Source organism: Mus pahari, chromosome 7 (assembly GCF_900095145.1).
Source record: "Mus pahari chromosome 7, PAHARI_EIJ_v1.1, whole genome shotgun sequence".
NCBI classification, from domain to species: domain Eukaryota; kingdom Metazoa; phylum Chordata; class Mammalia; order Rodentia; family Muridae; genus Mus; species Mus pahari.
Window position 1 is genome coordinate 67,694,031 of NC_034596.1, and position 17,361 is coordinate 67,711,391.

At 46.2% G+C, this 17,361-nt stretch overlaps 1 protein-coding gene across 2 annotated transcripts in view; it reads right to left on the reverse strand.

Moving 5' to 3' along the window:
* Nucleotides 1-17,361, reverse strand: part of Rtn1 (reticulon 1) — a 201,576-nt gene that overhangs the window by 12,187 nt on the left and 172,028 nt on the right. Inside the window, exons 1-2 of one of the 2 annotated variants that reach the window (XM_021201656.1) lie at nt 13,818-14,010; nt 406-613 (exon numbers count right to left, since the gene is read on the reverse strand). In XM_021201656.1, the coding sequence (XP_021057315.1) occupies nt 406-613; nt 13,818-13,878 (269 nt within the window). In that variant the 5' untranslated portion in view covers nt 13,879-14,010. Of the gene's footprint in view, nt 1-405; nt 614-13,817; nt 14,011-17,361 lie in introns of those variants that run through there. The other variant, XM_021201654.1, reaches the window with a different exon arrangement.

The window sequence follows — 17,361 nt, forward strand, 5'->3', positions numbered from 1 at the left end:
ACCCTGTAGGTGCAACAACAATATGAACTAATCAGTACCCCCTGAGCTCGTGTCTCTAGCTTCATATGTAGCAGAAGATGTCCTAATCGGCCATCATTGGGAAGAGAGGCCCCTTGGTCTTGCAAATTTTATATGACCCAGCACAGGGGAAGGCCAGGGCCAAGTAGTGGGAGTGGGTGGGTAGGGGAGCAGGGGCGGGGGGAAGGTATAGGGAACTTTGGGGATAGCATTTGAAATGTAAATAAAGAAAATATCTAATAAAACAGGGGTTCTGGAAAAGTCTAGGGGTTCCTGGAGTTGTGAGGGGGAAACATGCCGCCCCAGAGCTAGCAATAAGATGGGGCGGGGTGGGGGTGGGGTGGTGTAGAGAGGCGGGGTGAGGGCTAGCCAGCTTGGGCCACTCACTTGAAAGGGTGACCCTCATCTGTTTTCTGTACAGCTTGTAGAACGGACTTGTAGATGCGGAAGCTGATGGTGGCAGAGAGGGCGGCCAAGGCCAGGTAGGCGACGACACTCACAACGCTGAACTGGGTCAGGGAGAAGAGCAGCAGCAGGAAGCTCCCGAACACAATCCCAGTCTGCTTGATGTCCCGCCAGTACAGAAGGTCAATAGCTGTGGAAGGGAACACAGACACACACATAGCACGTGACTCCCGCAGGACCCGGGCAAACTGAGGGCTCTGCTGCTGCTGCTGCTGGGGCTGCAGTCTCCCACCCCGCGTTTGGATTGGAGGGCCATGAGAAGAGAGATGGCGACACCAGACACACTGACTGATACTCCATTTGGATTTGGAAGCGTGCCCGATGCTGAGTTCCCAGCCATGGCTCCAGTGTGCAAGCACATCGCTATGGTGCATCTCTGTGGGATATGTTACCTGGACAGTGGCTGGGTGTACGCGAGTCCAGAGGAGGGCCTGATCGTCCCTCTGACCACACTGATTACAAGCATAACTGAATGCTCCGTGGTCAATATTTGGTCTCAACAGGGGCTGGCAGGTGCACAGATTAGCTGCCACTGAGAACAAGCAGCAAGGAAGTAGAGTTTGGAAAGAAAGCTGGTGCCTTTGGAAGGAAAGCCGGGGTGACATCAGCCAACACCACGTGCACCTGAAAAAAATTAGTTTTCTTCCAAAATCCAGGAGAAGCTGAGACCCATGGCAGTGCAACAAGGCTTGAAGTTGACCTCTGTAGGCTGGGGATTGCACCCAGGGTCTCTCTCCTGTGAGGGCGTCATTTAACCTAACCACTGAGCCATGTCTTAGCCCTCTTTACGTTTTCAGTTTATTATTATAGGACTGTGCTGCCAGCCCCACCGGGTTAAACCCTTATTATGCTCGCTGAGGTGGTTTGAATGAGAAAGGCCATCATAGGTTCATCTATTTGAAGCCTTGGTTCTCAGTTGGTGGAACTGTTTGGGGAGCATTAGGAAGAGTGGCCTTCTAAGGAAATATGTCACTGGGGGGCCGGTTTTGAGGTTTCAAAAGCCCATGCCTTTTCCAGTGTCTCCTTCTTTGCCTCCTACTTGTGGATAAAAATGTGAGCTCTCAGCTACTGCTCCAGCACCACCCCTGCCTCCTGCCATCTTCCCACCACGACAGGCATGGTCGGTAACACCCTGGAACCATTGAGTCTAAACGCGAAGCCCATTTATGTTGCTTATATAACATATACACAGTGTGAAGGTCATTCTAGACGGTAAAGCATTTCTGTGCAGGCTACAGAGTTTCATGGTGTGGAATTTGTCATGTGTAGCATATCAGTGTCTAGAGTTGGAGATGATCAATCTGTGCAACACACCACACCTGCTGATGATCAAGGGCTAATGAGGTGACATGGGAACACTGTACAGCAAAGAGCTAAAGCCTCCTCCCAACAGACTCGTCTCAGAGGCTGCAAGGCAAGAGGCTCCTTTCTCTGGTCTCAAGGGCCCCGGCAAAGTGACACTGGAGAGAAAATGCCTTCCCTATCAACTGGCTCGCACCATCACCGTGGTCCCTCAATGGCTCCAACACAAAGTTGCCTGCAGACAGCTATTGGTTTGAAAAAGTGTGAGTCCCTGTCTCTTAGGACACTTCTCTGATATAAGAAGCAGAGAGCGGAGAAGCTCAAAAGCATGTATGGGGAGGAAATAACAATTTTTATTTCCCTTTAAAAAATAGGATCAGGGCCCCAAGTCCATGCCAGAAGTCCTTGCTGTGCTAAAGCCTCTTTCTACCCAATCACTTGCCACACTGATAACTAGAAATAATATCTTTGGACCATTGGTTTTTTGTTTTGTTTTGTTTTGTTTTGCCTCAAAAATCTATATATCATCATTGCGTTCATCTTTTTAAAAATGCCAGGATGCCAAAACCAAAGACTGCATGAAAAGATTTTCTTTCCCTTAACAAGTGGAAGGGAACACAGGCACACACAGAGCTCGCACGGTCCAACTAAATGATTTTCCCTTCAGGAGAGTGCCAACGTGCAATGCTTCTAGGTGCAGACGACCTCTGGGAAGAAATGCTCTGCGAAGTCCTGCAGCCCTGAGGACAGGTGACAGAGGAGGCAAGAGCTCCACATGCCTGGGCTCCTCTTGGCAGGCCTGGAGGCAATAAGGCCTAGGAGGCCTTGGTGGAGTCGAAACCAGCCAGGCCGAAGGCCAGAGAGTGTGAGAAGCCTCTGACAACTCTCTTCATTGAGCTGGTGCCTCACTGAGGGAGAACCAGACACCAGGCTTTGTGCTGGGAGACAGAGCCATAAGAACACCTGAAGTATGAAAATGGAGATCTTACAGCTACAAAAGAATGAATGTAATCTCTTTAAGGGCAGGCAGCACAGTATGATGGGCACCCAGTATGATGGGCACCTTGTAAGGAAGCCCGAGTTCTCCTGGAGGGCAGGGAGAGAGCTGGGATGGTACTTCACACCACCCTGTGACTAGTGAAGGGGCATGGGGAGCTCTGCAAGGAGCTTTCAGGCTGGAAAGAGATAGCATTTGCCATTTCAACTTGAATCCCCACTGAACAAGTCGCTAAATACCTGTTAATATAGGTTCCCCCCTAAAAAAAGCCTTCTACATCTCTCTCTACCTGTTCAAAAATGCTGAGAGAGGCTGGCACCCAGTCTGGGGCAGGCATGGAGAGATCTGTAGGCAGAGAGGTTAAATGAGTCCATGTGTTTGGTGATCAATTTAAGATTACAAGAAGTTTCTACTTAGGCAATCACCAGAAGTCTTATAAAAGATGAGCTGTGAGCTTGGAGTACTTTGTGTCAATATTATTCAGGTGGATACTAAAATATTCACAGCACTCTCATGTCTTATTTCATTTGAGCCTTACAATAAACCCCATTAGACAGGTAGCACACTGAAGAAGCTAAAAGTTCACATGTTTTCTCACTATGTAATAAAGTAGCTATTTAAATGGGTCTTTTTTTCTTTTAGTAAAATCAAAATCCTTATCATATTTCTTGATCACTGGTTTTCTAATAAGTATAGGAATCAAGCAATTACAAAATGTTCTTTTTGTATTTTTAAGGATGTGAAGGTCTAGCTGGGAAGACTGAACAGTCCACTGAACAAACCCCACCACGAGGTCAGTTTGTCTGTACTGCAGGAGGAGCTACGAGTCGAGTCTGAGGTTGTGGTAGTCCTGAAGTGGATGAAGGAAGAAGTGGGGGTGCTTGGTAAACTTGGGACACATGCTTGGGGGGTGCATAAACAAAACATTATGCAGGATTAGTTTGATGAATGGAATAGACTATTGGCATATGAGTGCATCCAGAATAAACAAAACAGTTGAAGGCCTGGAAGTAGAAATCTCTGGGAGATAGGAGGCTAACAAACCCAACGGGATGAAGCAATATGGCAGAAGTGGGGCTACAACAAGAGTTCTGGAGGCTGGGAGAGGTAGACACAGCTGTGTAGATTTCAGTGTCTGTGAAGACAGAAGCTTCCGGGCATTCCACAGGAAACAGTGCAGATCCATCAAGGCAAGTGAGGACTGGGGAGGAGCCTCTGGGTCTGGTGGCTAGAAGGTCATGCGGTGCTGTGTAGGGGGCTGTGCTGGAAGCTAGCGGAGGGGCAGAGCAGTACGGGGCTAAGGAAATGGAAATCCAGAGGAATGGATAGCATGGCCATCCGAGCAGCGGTCGCCATGCGCTCTGCTCAGCCTTCGCATGGCCATCCGAGCAGCGGTAGCCATGCGCTCTGCTCAGCCTTCTGGTGGAGAAAAAGCTGGGATTGGAGAGAAAACAGATGGGTGAAGATTTCTGAAAAGAAAAGACAGGTGGTTGAGAAAGGACTTGGGAAAGACGGGATGAATCAGCCATCGCCTTTCTTCCCAAGAAAAGAGGAAAGGGACGGGAGACTTTCGGAAAAGAAGCAGAAGATGTAAGTATCACATGTGACTGACATGATATTTCTGTTGGATGATCCTGCTATACAACAAGGGTTTCAAAAGGGTTGAATATAGGATCAACAATAGGTCAAGGGCCTTTGATTAAAGGCAAGGGCTCGGTTGATGCAGGCCACAGGGTCCCATCTGGGGTGTTACGGTCAGTAGCTACAGGGCTGACCTGGGGCTCTCAACTGTCTCTCACACAGCATACAGTGAGGAGGCTGAAATTCGAGGGGTCAGAACAGAACTGAACATGGCAATACCTGGGACCCGGGTTTACAGCTGGAGACGTGGACAGGGAGAGTGGCAATGGCCACATATGGCCAGAGTGCAGGCCAACGGTTCCGTGTTCCAAGGATGGCGTGGGATGGGTGGGAGGCGATGAAGCTATGCTCACAGAAGAAGATGTTGGTGCTCTGCATTCCAAATGCCAACTTTGCAGATTCAAGTTTTGATGGGAATGATGTGAATCTCTTAGCAAGCTTTACAGTACCTGCTATGGTTTTAATACAGCTTGTTCACTTTAAAGAAATTCACTTTAGAACTGAATCCCTGTTGTGAAGTTTAAGAGGGTGAAAAACCTAATCCAACTAAGGGATTTAGAAGTGGAGGCATAGAGAAGGGATTAGGACTAAATTAACTAAGTCCCCGGCGGGGAGCCTGCATGACTGAGCCCTGGTGGCTTTATGAGACAGGAGTCCAGGACACGCATTCTCTCTGTCTCTTGTCACCTGATGCCCTTTAGCACCTCAGGACTCTGCCAGCAAGCAGGCCATTGCTAGGTCAGGAGCTTGATCAGCTGTGGACCTGCTGAATTGTATGTCCACACAAGCTTCTCTTTACAAGTTACCAAGACCATGCTACTGTGTCATGAAAAGCCAAGTGGTATATGCCTACAGTGGGTCCATGCCCACAGTGGGTCCACATTAGTCAGCCCTTGATTAAATTTTCCCTAGTAATCCTACAACTGCAGTGACCTCAAGTGTCTTGGGGACAGCAAAGTGGAGACATTTTCTCTCTTTTGATATTCTCGTGCAGCAAGTTGATGGGGAAGTTAAACAGTGGAGCACACATTCACCAAGCATGCTCACAAGGACAGGTACATGGCTGCGTCACTTTGACAATTCCAATAATTAAGGTTACTTTGCTGAAAACCAGGAGGCAACACATGGGATCTGAAAGGCCTCAGTGGGTTCTATTTTCAGTGTGATAAAGGGCTTGGTGATTCGCATCTTATGCCTCACACCACAGGTATGAGTGCACAGCTGTCAGGGACTAAGAACCAATACTGTCAAAAATGAAATAAGAGATCTGAAGACACTCAGTATCAAACCAGTGTGCCAATACCATCCAAAATCTCACAAAAACCAAACCAAACCAAACCAAACCAGAAAAGACAATGAGAGTAGAGTTCCATGTTTAGAATTATGGGAAATTAAACTCTGTCAATTTTCTTGAGAGGAAGTCCTTTACTGTTATCTAAATACTCTCAGTTTGGAACTCTTTTAGATGCATACAGTTATATGACCCCAATAGTGGCTGTGGTATTCAGAAAGTTTATTAAAAATGTATAAGCAAAGAAGACAGTAGTGCAACTATCCATATTTTATTTATAAAGCAGAATGTGGCATGAGTAAATATAAAATGGCAATAAATTAAACAATTGACTGCGCCATCGATCCATTTCTCTTTCTCTTTCTCTATAGCCAAGGCTGACCTCGAACTCACTTTGTAGGCAAGGCTGGTCTTGGATACCTGCTCCTTCTACCTCTGCCTCCCAATACATACACTGCCCAGCTACTGCCCTAGTCCAGAAAAGATCATAGGTGTCACTGAGTCACAAGTTAATGCTATTTTATATAAGGCCAAATAGGAAAATGTTAAAAGAAACTGTTGTAGAAATATCAGTATTATTCCAAACAGAAAATCGCTAACAAATAATCTGATATTGATGGTTACCAACTACCTCATGAGAACTGACAGAAGGCTCTACAAGCCCAGGGTCTCCCCAGCCAGGGTCCAGAGAAATGACAGGAAAGCCATGTTCCTGAGGCCGGCAATATATCACTGAGTGTGGGTACAAAGACGCTAAAGTAACTTGCTCCCCTTAGTCCCCCATTGCGCATTAAACAAGACAATCGTAATAGACGGGTGGCTGAGTACTTAACACCTTGAACTCAGACCTTCAGAGGCGATGCCTTTTAGTGGAATAAACGGTGAATTCCACTTACTAAGACAGAGTCTCCCACACAGTGGGACTTCAAAGCATTAGTCCAGGAGCCCCGAGCCCAGCTGGGCATCTGCTGGCAGAACTCCTGATGCCCTTTCTTCATACCACCTAAACACAGCCAAGCTAGCGGTCAAGAAAAAATGCCAACACTATTTCTAGGTGTTTCAGTAACCCTGTGGATGATTTGAAAGGGAAGCTGTGGGAAACTCGGCATTTCCTACACTCAGTGAAAGGGCTCAGCATTTAATCCACTCTAGGTGAGCTTTGGAGGAACGACGGAAAAGAAAGGATTTCATTGTCAAAGCCACAGCCAAGAGCAATGTCTGGTACCCTTTTCCGTGGATGAAGACATGTACAGTTCCCGCTTGTTGCTTCTTGGCTTGCATGGAAGGGAAATACTAGATGCTTAGGCAAGCCTTACCATTTCCCTGCGCCAGAAGTGAGGCTGATTCTCATCTTCAAGCTGGCAGCTGGCATCAGTACCTTTCCTGTTCTCTGCTTCCTAGGAGGCGAGCTTGGTCCAGGACAATTAGGTCCAGAAAGTGAGGCCCCGCGGGATGCACACGTTAAAACAAGTCAGCCAGCTTCACTTCCTTCTATGTCTTAAGCTAAGTCAAGGCCTCACTGGCAAGAGTCTCCCCACAGGCTGTGATGCAGGAGGCAAAGGCTGCGGGAAGGGAGCATCGTGGCTAGGAAGACGCCACAAGACACAGAGGATTGAGCACCTTTCAACTTTTTGACTAGATCAAAATGTAAAACCTTGTTCATCTGGTATTTTGCTCACCATAATTAGCCACAAGATCTTAAGTGTGTTCCACACTGTCTTAAAGTTCTCTGTGGCGTGGAACTGAGAAACACTGTGGAGGCAGGCATTTCTGCTCTGACCTCTAAAGTATATACTTGATTGATTTGGACCAAACAGTGCAACAGTAAAACTATTCCTTGAACTGAAAACAAAAAGCATAAAGTTCTCATCATATTCGGTCCCACTGTTAAATTGCTGTGCTCTTGCAAACGTGGTCATATTTTATCCACGTGGTCATATTTTATCCACGTGGTCATATTTTATCCCTCTCCTTCAAGAATCCATTCACCAAACTACAGAATGGTAAACCTCGAATCTGATGACAGCTAACACTTGATTGCTTTTAGCTGTTACTTAGTCAGATAATATCTTTATTTATTTTGTTTATTTTGAGATATGCTACTACTTTGGTTGGCCTAGAATTCACTCTAGAGCCCTGGGTAGCCTCGATGTCATTGGACTTCTCCTGCCTCCGTTCTGGGTGATAGGACTCTATGTGTGAGCCACCATGCTGGGCCCAGACTATGTGTTTTAGAGAATTGTTAATATCAAGTTTTCAACCTTGATTTCTGAGTTTAATTATAAGGAAGCCATGTTCTTCCCAGATGGCTGCTATAGTTTCAAAGGAGCTGGGAGAGGAGTGGTCTGAAAGCCCTGGTGGGTGGGAAAGGCATGTGCTCTGGAGGCTGGGGTGGGGTGAGGATTGTGAGGTGTGTGTGAGTGTGTGTGTGTGTGTGTGTATGTGTGTGTGTGAGCAAGGGGGGGACCGATATCCTGGAAACCATACACTCAAGGTCTTTCTTAGTTTTTTCTCCCTTTGTTGCGTTCTGTGAATTTCTAAAGCTTAATGATATTATAAACTAATTTAAAACATTACTTCTCATTTGTGTTCCAAAGAAAGGAAGGCCTTCTAAAAATAAAGAAAGAAGGCCAGCTAGCTTCCCTCTCAGCCGGCCTCTATTATTCACACTCCTCATGCCTCAGGCATAGCACAGGGCTGCCGCTTTTAATGGAGTAAGTAATAACTCATGAAAACCTGAGAGACAGAACAGACATGAAGACAGATATAGAGCAGCATTTTTGTCAAACAATCTTATCCATTTAAAATGTTTAATTTTAAAATGGGTATTGTAGAAAGTTCATCCATGAAGCTTAAATTGAAACACTATTTCAAAGATTCTAACTTGTTAACATTTATCATAGTATTATTCATAGTTTTAGGAATAGCTTACGCTGTAAAGAGATCTATATCTGAAGTTCATAATTCTTTCAGCCCCATGTCAGTTTCTCATGTCAAATCATTTTAAATTGCCCTTGAGCTGGGCATGGCAGCACACACCTTTGATCCCAGCACTACGGAACAGGTCGATTTAAGTGAGTTGGAGGCCATCTTGGTCTGAAAAGTTCCAGGACAGTCAGGGCTACACAGAGAAACCCTATGGGGGGGGGGGAGGGGAGAATCTTTTTGAGACCTCCATATTTCAATTTATAAAAAGCCCCTTTCCCCCTGCATGCCTAGCCTTTAGCTTCATTTTTATGATGTACATACCTGCAAGTACTTGCAGAGGCAGATAGATAAATATATTAGACAATATACAGCCAGTATTCATACTGGTTAACTCTGGGTGGTAGAAATTGGGGTGATTTGTGGCTTTTATTGAAGTCTTTGGACAAAAATAAAAAATGCATAGTGTACACACATCTCTGTCAGAGAAACGTGGCGGGGTGGGGAGGGGGAAGAAAACATTTCCATCTTAAACTCTGACCTTACAAAGGTCCTCACTTCCATCATAAACTCTGTCCTTACAAAGGTCCACTCGACAGCCATGAAGACGCTGTAAAAAGAGACCACCCTGTTTTCAGTGAACCCCACTGCCTGAACAATACACATCTGAGATATTCTGTGTACCCGGAGTCTTCCTTCACTAGGGAGAGTCCCAGTGCCCCAGCCGAGCAGGTTCCCATGGGATCTCATTAGACTCTGCACCAGGGAGGCGTTTGTTGTAAAATGCTATGCTGTAATATTTGGCATATTCTAATAATGAGTCTAAATAAAAAGCTGTCTTTAATAAAAGGTAAGACTGTCCCCTATTTATACGTGTGCACAGGTGAGCGTGCATGTGTGTACCGGTGTGGGGGCTGAGGAACAATCTCTGGTCTCGTGTCTTAGTCATCCATCTCATTTTTTGAGACAAGGTCTTTCACTGGGAACTGAGGTTCGCCGAGTAGGTTAGTCTGGCTGGCCAGTAATCTCTGGGGACCCGCTTGTCTTTACCTCCCCAGTGCTAGGGTTACAAGCTGACACCGATCTTTTTAACATAAATTCTGGAGATCTTTCTTGCTAATTTCAGGCTTATGCAACAAGTACCTTATCAACTGAGTTATCTCTCCAGCCTTCAAATGCTGAAATTGACTATGTCTTTCTGTTTCTGTGGCTAAAATATGTGTATTTACCAGTATCATGGGGTGCTCGGGTCTTTACTAAATGTTTCAGCTAGTAACATTTAGATTAGACAATCCTAAAGCATTTCCATAAAGCACTGTATGTCACCACAGAGTATTAAAAAATACTTCATTTTGAAAGATAACTAAATAACATCATTGACAGGTCGCACGCTGGTGGAGTCAGCACACACAAAGGCATTGAGCCTTAGCACCAAAGCACATAACAGATTGCCAAGACAGCACAGTACTGCAGGTGCTGCCCGCTACAGGTTTTGAACATGGTGAGATCTAGAAAGGGGAGGTGGGTGGGGTCTTCAGAGTGCAGACAGATTCCTACTGGTGGGGGTTGCTCGGGATTCTTCGTCTCCGTGGCACGGCATCATTTGGATTTAAGTTGTGTGCTTAAATATCAATACAAGGCAAATTCCCGGTCCCCTCAGTCTTAAGCCTGGGATTCCCTGCCCAACCCAGTGAGAGGGATGTCACGGAGGCCAGGAACAAGCAGCACAGTCACTGGCTAGTTGCTCATACTGAGAAGAATTTAGGACGGCCAGTCAGTGATGGTGGGGATGGCGACAATGATATAAGTGGGCATGGGCCCTGCGTGGCTGCTGCATGTTGTTCTGTCTGTGAAGAAGAGTCTATGTGAATATATCTCAGAGAGGTGGGTGGGAGCTCACCTCCTGTCGCTCAGCATTCGTGAGGGTGGTGGTGAGTGCTGGAGGTGAGGGGCTCCGGATGCCAGTCTGAGAGCCCCCTTTAACTATTGAATTTACCGCTTCTCACAGATCCTGGGCAAGTTTGATTTAACTTCTTAGAGTCTCCTACCATCCAGGAGTCGGATGGAAATCTGAGAGAGGATACTGGGTAAAATAGAAACTTGTGACTATGAGGACTATTCCCCATCATACAGAACTCGTCTTTCCATAAATCACAGAGGAAAGCTCGGCCTACCTCAGAGGCAGATGGCAGAACAGTGGGAGGCAGGGCTCCGGCTGTCACCAGCTGTGCACCTGACAGAAGCCTCATCTATCACCCCCCCCCCGAAATGAAAAATGTGAACTCAAGCCCTCACACCCAGGGTTTGAGATGATAGAACCAAATCAGTAAAACGGCCTCATAAATATTAAGACCGTTGTAATCTATAAGATTAGCTCTGTCAGGAAAGTGAACCTAAATCCTGTAAATTTTAGAGTGTTTTGTTTGTTCGTCTGTTTGTTTTGTGTTTTGAGACAGGGTCTCGTAGGCTAGCCTCATCCTCGCTGTGTGAGCCTGGCTTCCTTGAACCCCTGCTCTATAACCAAATGCCGGGATGCCGGGTGTGGTCTGGCAGTGTCTGACTTAGCCTCTTTCTGTAACCACTGTTGGTTTTGTTGTTGTTGTTGTTGGTTGTGATACTGTGTTGCTCTACAGTCCATGGTGAGCTTTGGACTACCTTCATGCTTCTATCTCTTCACTGTGGGTATTATAGGCACGAGCTGCCATTCAATGCTGTCTTTCACTGTAATCATATATGTCGTGCACACACACACACACACACACACACACACACACACACACACATACACACACACACACACCCTAAACCCATGCACTCTAGTTTTACAATACATTTCAGTGAAGTAATTCAGTGATGTAATTTGTAGATGAAAACAGTAATGATACAGAGGAGGCCTAAAATGCATGCTTCCTACCTAGGCAAAGCTTCTGAACAGAGGACATCTTCAGCAGTGCCTACTGACTTCTCCCCATACTGGCCTCCTAGGTCACACCCATGCCATTTGTATACTGAGTTCTGCTGGCCTAAGAGTTGGGCACACTGAGAATCAGTGGACCCTAGTGGCTTCAACCCCAGATACGTATTAAACTCATCCAAGATCATAACGCTCAGCTCTAGGGGTGGGGCCCAGCATCCTTTGTGTTTCTTAGATCATTCTCAGTGACTCTCAGGTACAGCTGCGGATTAGAATAATTTGCTTTAAACATAGGGAACTGGAGTGAAGATGTGTTTAGAATCTACTCTAGTTTTAGTCTGTGATGGAAGTTCCCACAGGAGGGGGGACAACAAAGGCGTAATTCACTCTCCACACCACGGCTATCTGGTGTCACTGAACTCTCTAGCTAGCTAGTAGTCAATTTTCAAGTAAATGGCTTTGTTCTATTTGAGAAAAGAAAATCAATGACTCTAATGACAATCAAAGGTCACTGGGAATAAGATTCTTTGGCAACTCTGAATCAATCTCCACAGGTAGCTACATGGTTGAAAAGAGACACAGTTGCCTTCAGAGGGCAAGTGATGGCGTTTTATGTATGCTAAGTCCTGATTATTAAAAATATTCATTTCTAAATGTAAAGTAAGCCAATGCCAAACCCTTAGCACTGTGATGCGACATCTCTACAAATAAAACACACAAGCTGCCATCTTTCCAAGTCTATGTCTGTTAAAAATAGAAGACAGCTCAGAATCAAACCCGGATCACCAGTCTTCTTAGCCATCTGAACTTGGCATTCGTACAAAGGCTCAGTTGGAGAGTGTGTGCATCCAACTGATGGGTCTAGGCACACGCACCCAGAAGGAAGAGACACAAAGCACTTTACAGCCACCTGCTTCTGTGCAGCGTGTGCCATTCCATGTCATCGGTTCCTGAAATTACACCCCTCGGCTGCGTATTTCTTATTTATTGGCATTTAAATTGATGGCCCACCTATTTACTTTTGACAGTCTTATTTCTAATAGGCCCACATGATTTAAAGTAGACTACTGTATTTTATGCCATTGACATCCAGTTCAACAAACAAGAGCCAAAGCTAAGCGCGCTTTTAATTCTGAGATTTGTGTTTTTATCTTTTCTCAAGAAAAAAAGAAAAAAAGAAAAATCCTTCACAATCATTAAAGATTAAAGGAACATTTTTTTTTCCAGCTAGAAAAAGACGATGAAGAGAGAAACCAAGAGAAAAAAATAAAAATAAAAATAAAAAGAGTCACCACTTAGTACTCTTGGTCCCCAAGGATGCTGTAAACCCCTGCAGGTCCCATCAATGTGCCTTCTTCCGAACCGTATTTGTTAAATATCAAGACATTGGATCTGCCCAACCCCCTACTTTACCTCATACAATTCATTCTTGCAAATTCTCCCTTCCTCTTCCTCATGCAAGGTGAGCAAGGTGGGGGAGAAAATCTTTTAATGTAACAAAGGAGAGACGGATGTGTGAGATATGAGGCTGAATAAAAATGGCTGAAAAGCAAGCGAGGCTGGAGGGCGGCCACACCCAGTGCTAATATGGACCGTTACTAAACAGATCTGTTAGACCCGAGGGCAGCGGCCACGGCTTTGTTTCTCCCCTCCATTTATTTCACTGAAAGCCACTGTTAATAAATAAATGATCTAGATTATTCCAATGACAGTCACAATCACAAGACTATTTCAAAGCGAACCACCCTAATAAGTGGCTACGCCATCACAGTCTCAGGATTTAGGTCTGCATTTCCAGTTTCCTTTGTGTGATCACAAATAACAAGCCTGAAATGGGTGTGTCCCTCTCTCTTAAGGATGCCCTCTCAGTTAATGGCTCTGATCTCAACCTTTGGGCAGAAATAAATGCACTGGGATGCAGAAAAAAAATAAGGAAGCACTTTAGCTCCGCGGCTGAGAGATTAAACAAGTCCTGAATGATCAGGCCAGAAAAGCTCCCGGAGGAGGCAAATGATGCATTATTTACAATACCACAATACACAAGAAAACAAAGGGGGTGAATTGGGAGGGGATAAAGGCAGGGCGGGGGAGGGGGGCAAATATCATCCACGTCGATTTTGCAAGAACAGGTTTACTCCCCCCGCAGAAAGCTCCTGAGTGTAAAGCATGCATAGGTCCCACAGGTGAAATGATGCACAATGGCCGTGTCCAGATCGCGGTTCCGCGTGCGCCGCAGGCATGCACTACCGAAATAAAGAGAATACCCTGACTTTTCCAGTTGCTCCACACACAGTCCATCTTGGTGGAATCGGCAGTGGCCTGCATGGTGCGGGCTTGGCGGGCTCGCCGTGGCTCTCCTCCAGGCGCTGAGCTTGCACTCCGCGTCGCTGCCCGGCTGCGGCGGCGGTGGGCTCTGGTGGCCTCGCGGCTGCAGACTGAAGCGGCCCAGGACGCGCGCGCAAGGGGCGGGCGGGCACGAGCGCCGCAGAGCGCGACAGCGAATCAGCGCGGTCCCGGAGCCGCTGGCGCGCGCGCGCGTGGATGCTGCTGCGGCTGCTCAATGCGACCGCGACGCGGGCTGGGCATCCTTGGGAGAGCTGTCCCCGGGAGTGGTAGAGCAGGCAACGAGGCTTGCGCACAGGCTAGGTATGGGGGTGGGGGCGGAAGAAGGGGAGAAGAGAGGAAGTAAAGGAACGCCCGCGTGGAGATGACAGCTAAGGAGACCAGGGCTATTCCTAATCAGCATGGTGCATATTCTAGAAATTTCTTAGAAACATGAAACCTGTTGTCCAAGACATGTGGTGGTACAGATGCCAAGCTTACTGCATAATGCCCACTAGTCCTCACTGTTAGCTTGCCTCTGCTGTCCCCAATTCTAAAAATGTTGGCCACAGATTGCTGCCTGAGTCTTCCAAAGGAATTGCAAATTCTTTTTCTTGTCTGGAATATTCCACAGTTATCTAAAACCTTGTGAAGAAGATTGTGGTTACCATCCTGCCATTGTCCAAACAAAAACCACTGGGTAGAATCTTACTGTAGTCCGTCCGAAAGGACTGTAATTCTCTCCTGTAGGATGAATGAATAAATATTAGAAGATGGGGCTTGTAAGTTTCAGATTGAAGCATGTAGGTATTGTCACGTCACATAGATGGGGTCATTGGTGATTGGCAGGGTGATCAGTGTGGGGGACATTCAAATAGAATTCATAGCAGCAAAGGGCTTTCTGTCAACAGGGTTACCCTTTGGGATTGGTCACAGTAGGGGAGGGGGCTGGAGGTATGTATAATTTACAGACAAGGTTGATTTCTAAGAACAGATAGCCAGAGATTTCAGGAGTCCCAGTCCAAATGTATATGTAGAAGGAAGCACACGTCAGGTGGTGGTTAACTGTGGCACTGCATGCTTCCATAGCAAATTCTTTATCAGGATATACAAAGATCTTGGGAGACAGGATAGGACAGAGCTATGTTTTGATGAGGAAAGGGTAAGATAGCACTGGATGGGAATGGAATGTGGGCTCTGTTTGGAATGGGGGGTCCATGCAGTGACAAGACAAGCATGCAGGTAGGAGATGCTCTGCCTTGTGGGCCACAGAACAATATCAAAGGAAGAGTTCTTAGACACCAAGGCTACCTGTTCTGTTCTGTCTTCCTGAGACTCCGTCTTTACTGTCACTGAGTACTTTTCTCCCCCTCCTGGAGGAGTGGAGCTGTCTAGATGCCTCTGCAGTTCTCCAAGGAAGTCTAGTCAGACTCAAATTTACATTCACATATCCTGTATTGGCAAAGGCCTAACTAAATTGGTTGTGCTTGTAGACACAATTTCTTCTCCTGCATATTCTTCTCAGACTATAAGGTTCCAAAGTGAGCAGCTGGGCCCCTCTGTCTATGATTGTAGCGTCTGAAGTCACGCCTGAGGAAGCTTAGTAATTTTGGGTACAAGAGATGATGTGACATTCCTGGACAGCTGACCTCTCCTATCAGGGATGAGTATGGGGCTTCTACAGAGCTGAGAGGGAGCACATTATGACAAAGCACTTTTCAGATTCACCTCTAGAGGTGTAGTGGCCTTGTTCTGCATCTCCACCTTCATCCCATTTCTTTCTTCATTCCACAGCCAGTCGATTGCTGGGAATTCATTCAGCGGGTTACTGAAAAGTCTGGTAAGTGCCCATGAGTGCATCAGTACCAACATCTTGTCTGATGGAGACAGGAGTTGCCAGGAGTCTGTTGCTGCCCCAGCCACTCCTCAGGCTTTGGAGTCTGGACCACTAGGAGGCACTGCCAGTTCAACAATAGCCTGAGGATTCTAGGTGAAGGTGGCAGCAGGTACCTTCCCTTCAGCAGAGGGACCACAGAGAGATAGCCAAGTTCTCGTGCTCTCTCACATTCCCAGCAGGTCTGTGTATTGCTAATCAGACCGAATAGTGTGCATTGCTAATCTCAGACGGAAAGACAAGTTCAGCACATCTCCAACAGAGAACAGCAGTCGTGGGCAAGCTCTTTCTCAACCAGAGGATGTGTCATGTCAGAATCCTTGGGCCGCACGTTTTTTATTGACCACAAACCTGACTTAGAGATGTTGGTTTGGATGAATGACCACATTTTTCTGAATCACAATAAGTCTGAAGACAGCAGTTTGATGGAACATAAAAAGTAAGCTTGTCTGGTTGTTGCAGGTTAGCGAAATAAGAGTCTAACTGTTACTTGTGGTACAAAAATGAGAGGCTTCAGATCAAGGCACAGGAAATAGAGAAACAGAAACAGACTTATGGGGAAGGGAATATCTCTGGACTCAGAGAGTCTTTGGCCCACAAATTCCTTAGAACCACATGTACTGCATGTTAGCATTGGGCATCCCTGGACTCCTGAGATACACACAAGTTCTAGCTTTACGTTCTGGCCACTATGGAATAAGACTTTACTTCCCACAAACATGGCCAATGAATACTTTCTTTGTTTGCATCCACACAGAATTGATGGGCAGCTCTTGCCAAGTTTGAAGCAATAAAACGGGTACAAAAGATATGTAAATTTCCCTAAGAGGTGAAAGCAAACAGGGAAGCCAAGAGAGCTTGTTAGGAGCCGGCAGGAACTGCCACAGCCTTCAAGCCGGTGGGGAACAGAAGGGCTTTCTCCACAGCCAGCTCAGAACTCTCGGGTTAGGTGCCTGCCAGGAAAGGAAGCGATTTCTTTAGTTTTCAAGATGAAGTCATGCGTTACGCAGTCTGTTTTGAAGAAAAGCAAAATAGTCAAATTCTGTAATCTCATCCCAGATTCAGATAAATGCTGGGGGCTGGTGTATCCACAGTGCACACTGTGTGGTGTCTGTTTTCAATGTTCCAGTGTTTTACAGTTGAGAAATAGTACCACCTACACGGATGTATTTATTCAACAAATATTTATCTGAGCATTTACGGCATGGTCAGCACTGCTTTAGACACGGAACAGAGCTCCCAACTCTCAAAATACCCTGTGCTATGGTATGGATGAGGAAAGATGATAACGCAAACGTTAAATGTACAACACACTCTTGTAGACAAATGTATCAGAAAATAAAGTGGGTGCAGAGGAGAGAGGATGGGATGACGGATGTCTGCTGTGTCCTAGGAGGATCAGGAAGGGCCTGTCTGCTAAGGGAAAGCTGGAGCAGACGCTTCTAGGATAGGAAAAGGCCCTGTTGTCTTCTAACACCAGAACTCAGGAAGCTGAGGCAGGAGAGTGTGGGGCCAGCTGGGGCCACGTAGCAAGAGCTTGTTTCAGGAAAAACAGGAAAGACAAACAAAAGAAAAGGAGAGGGAAAGAGGGA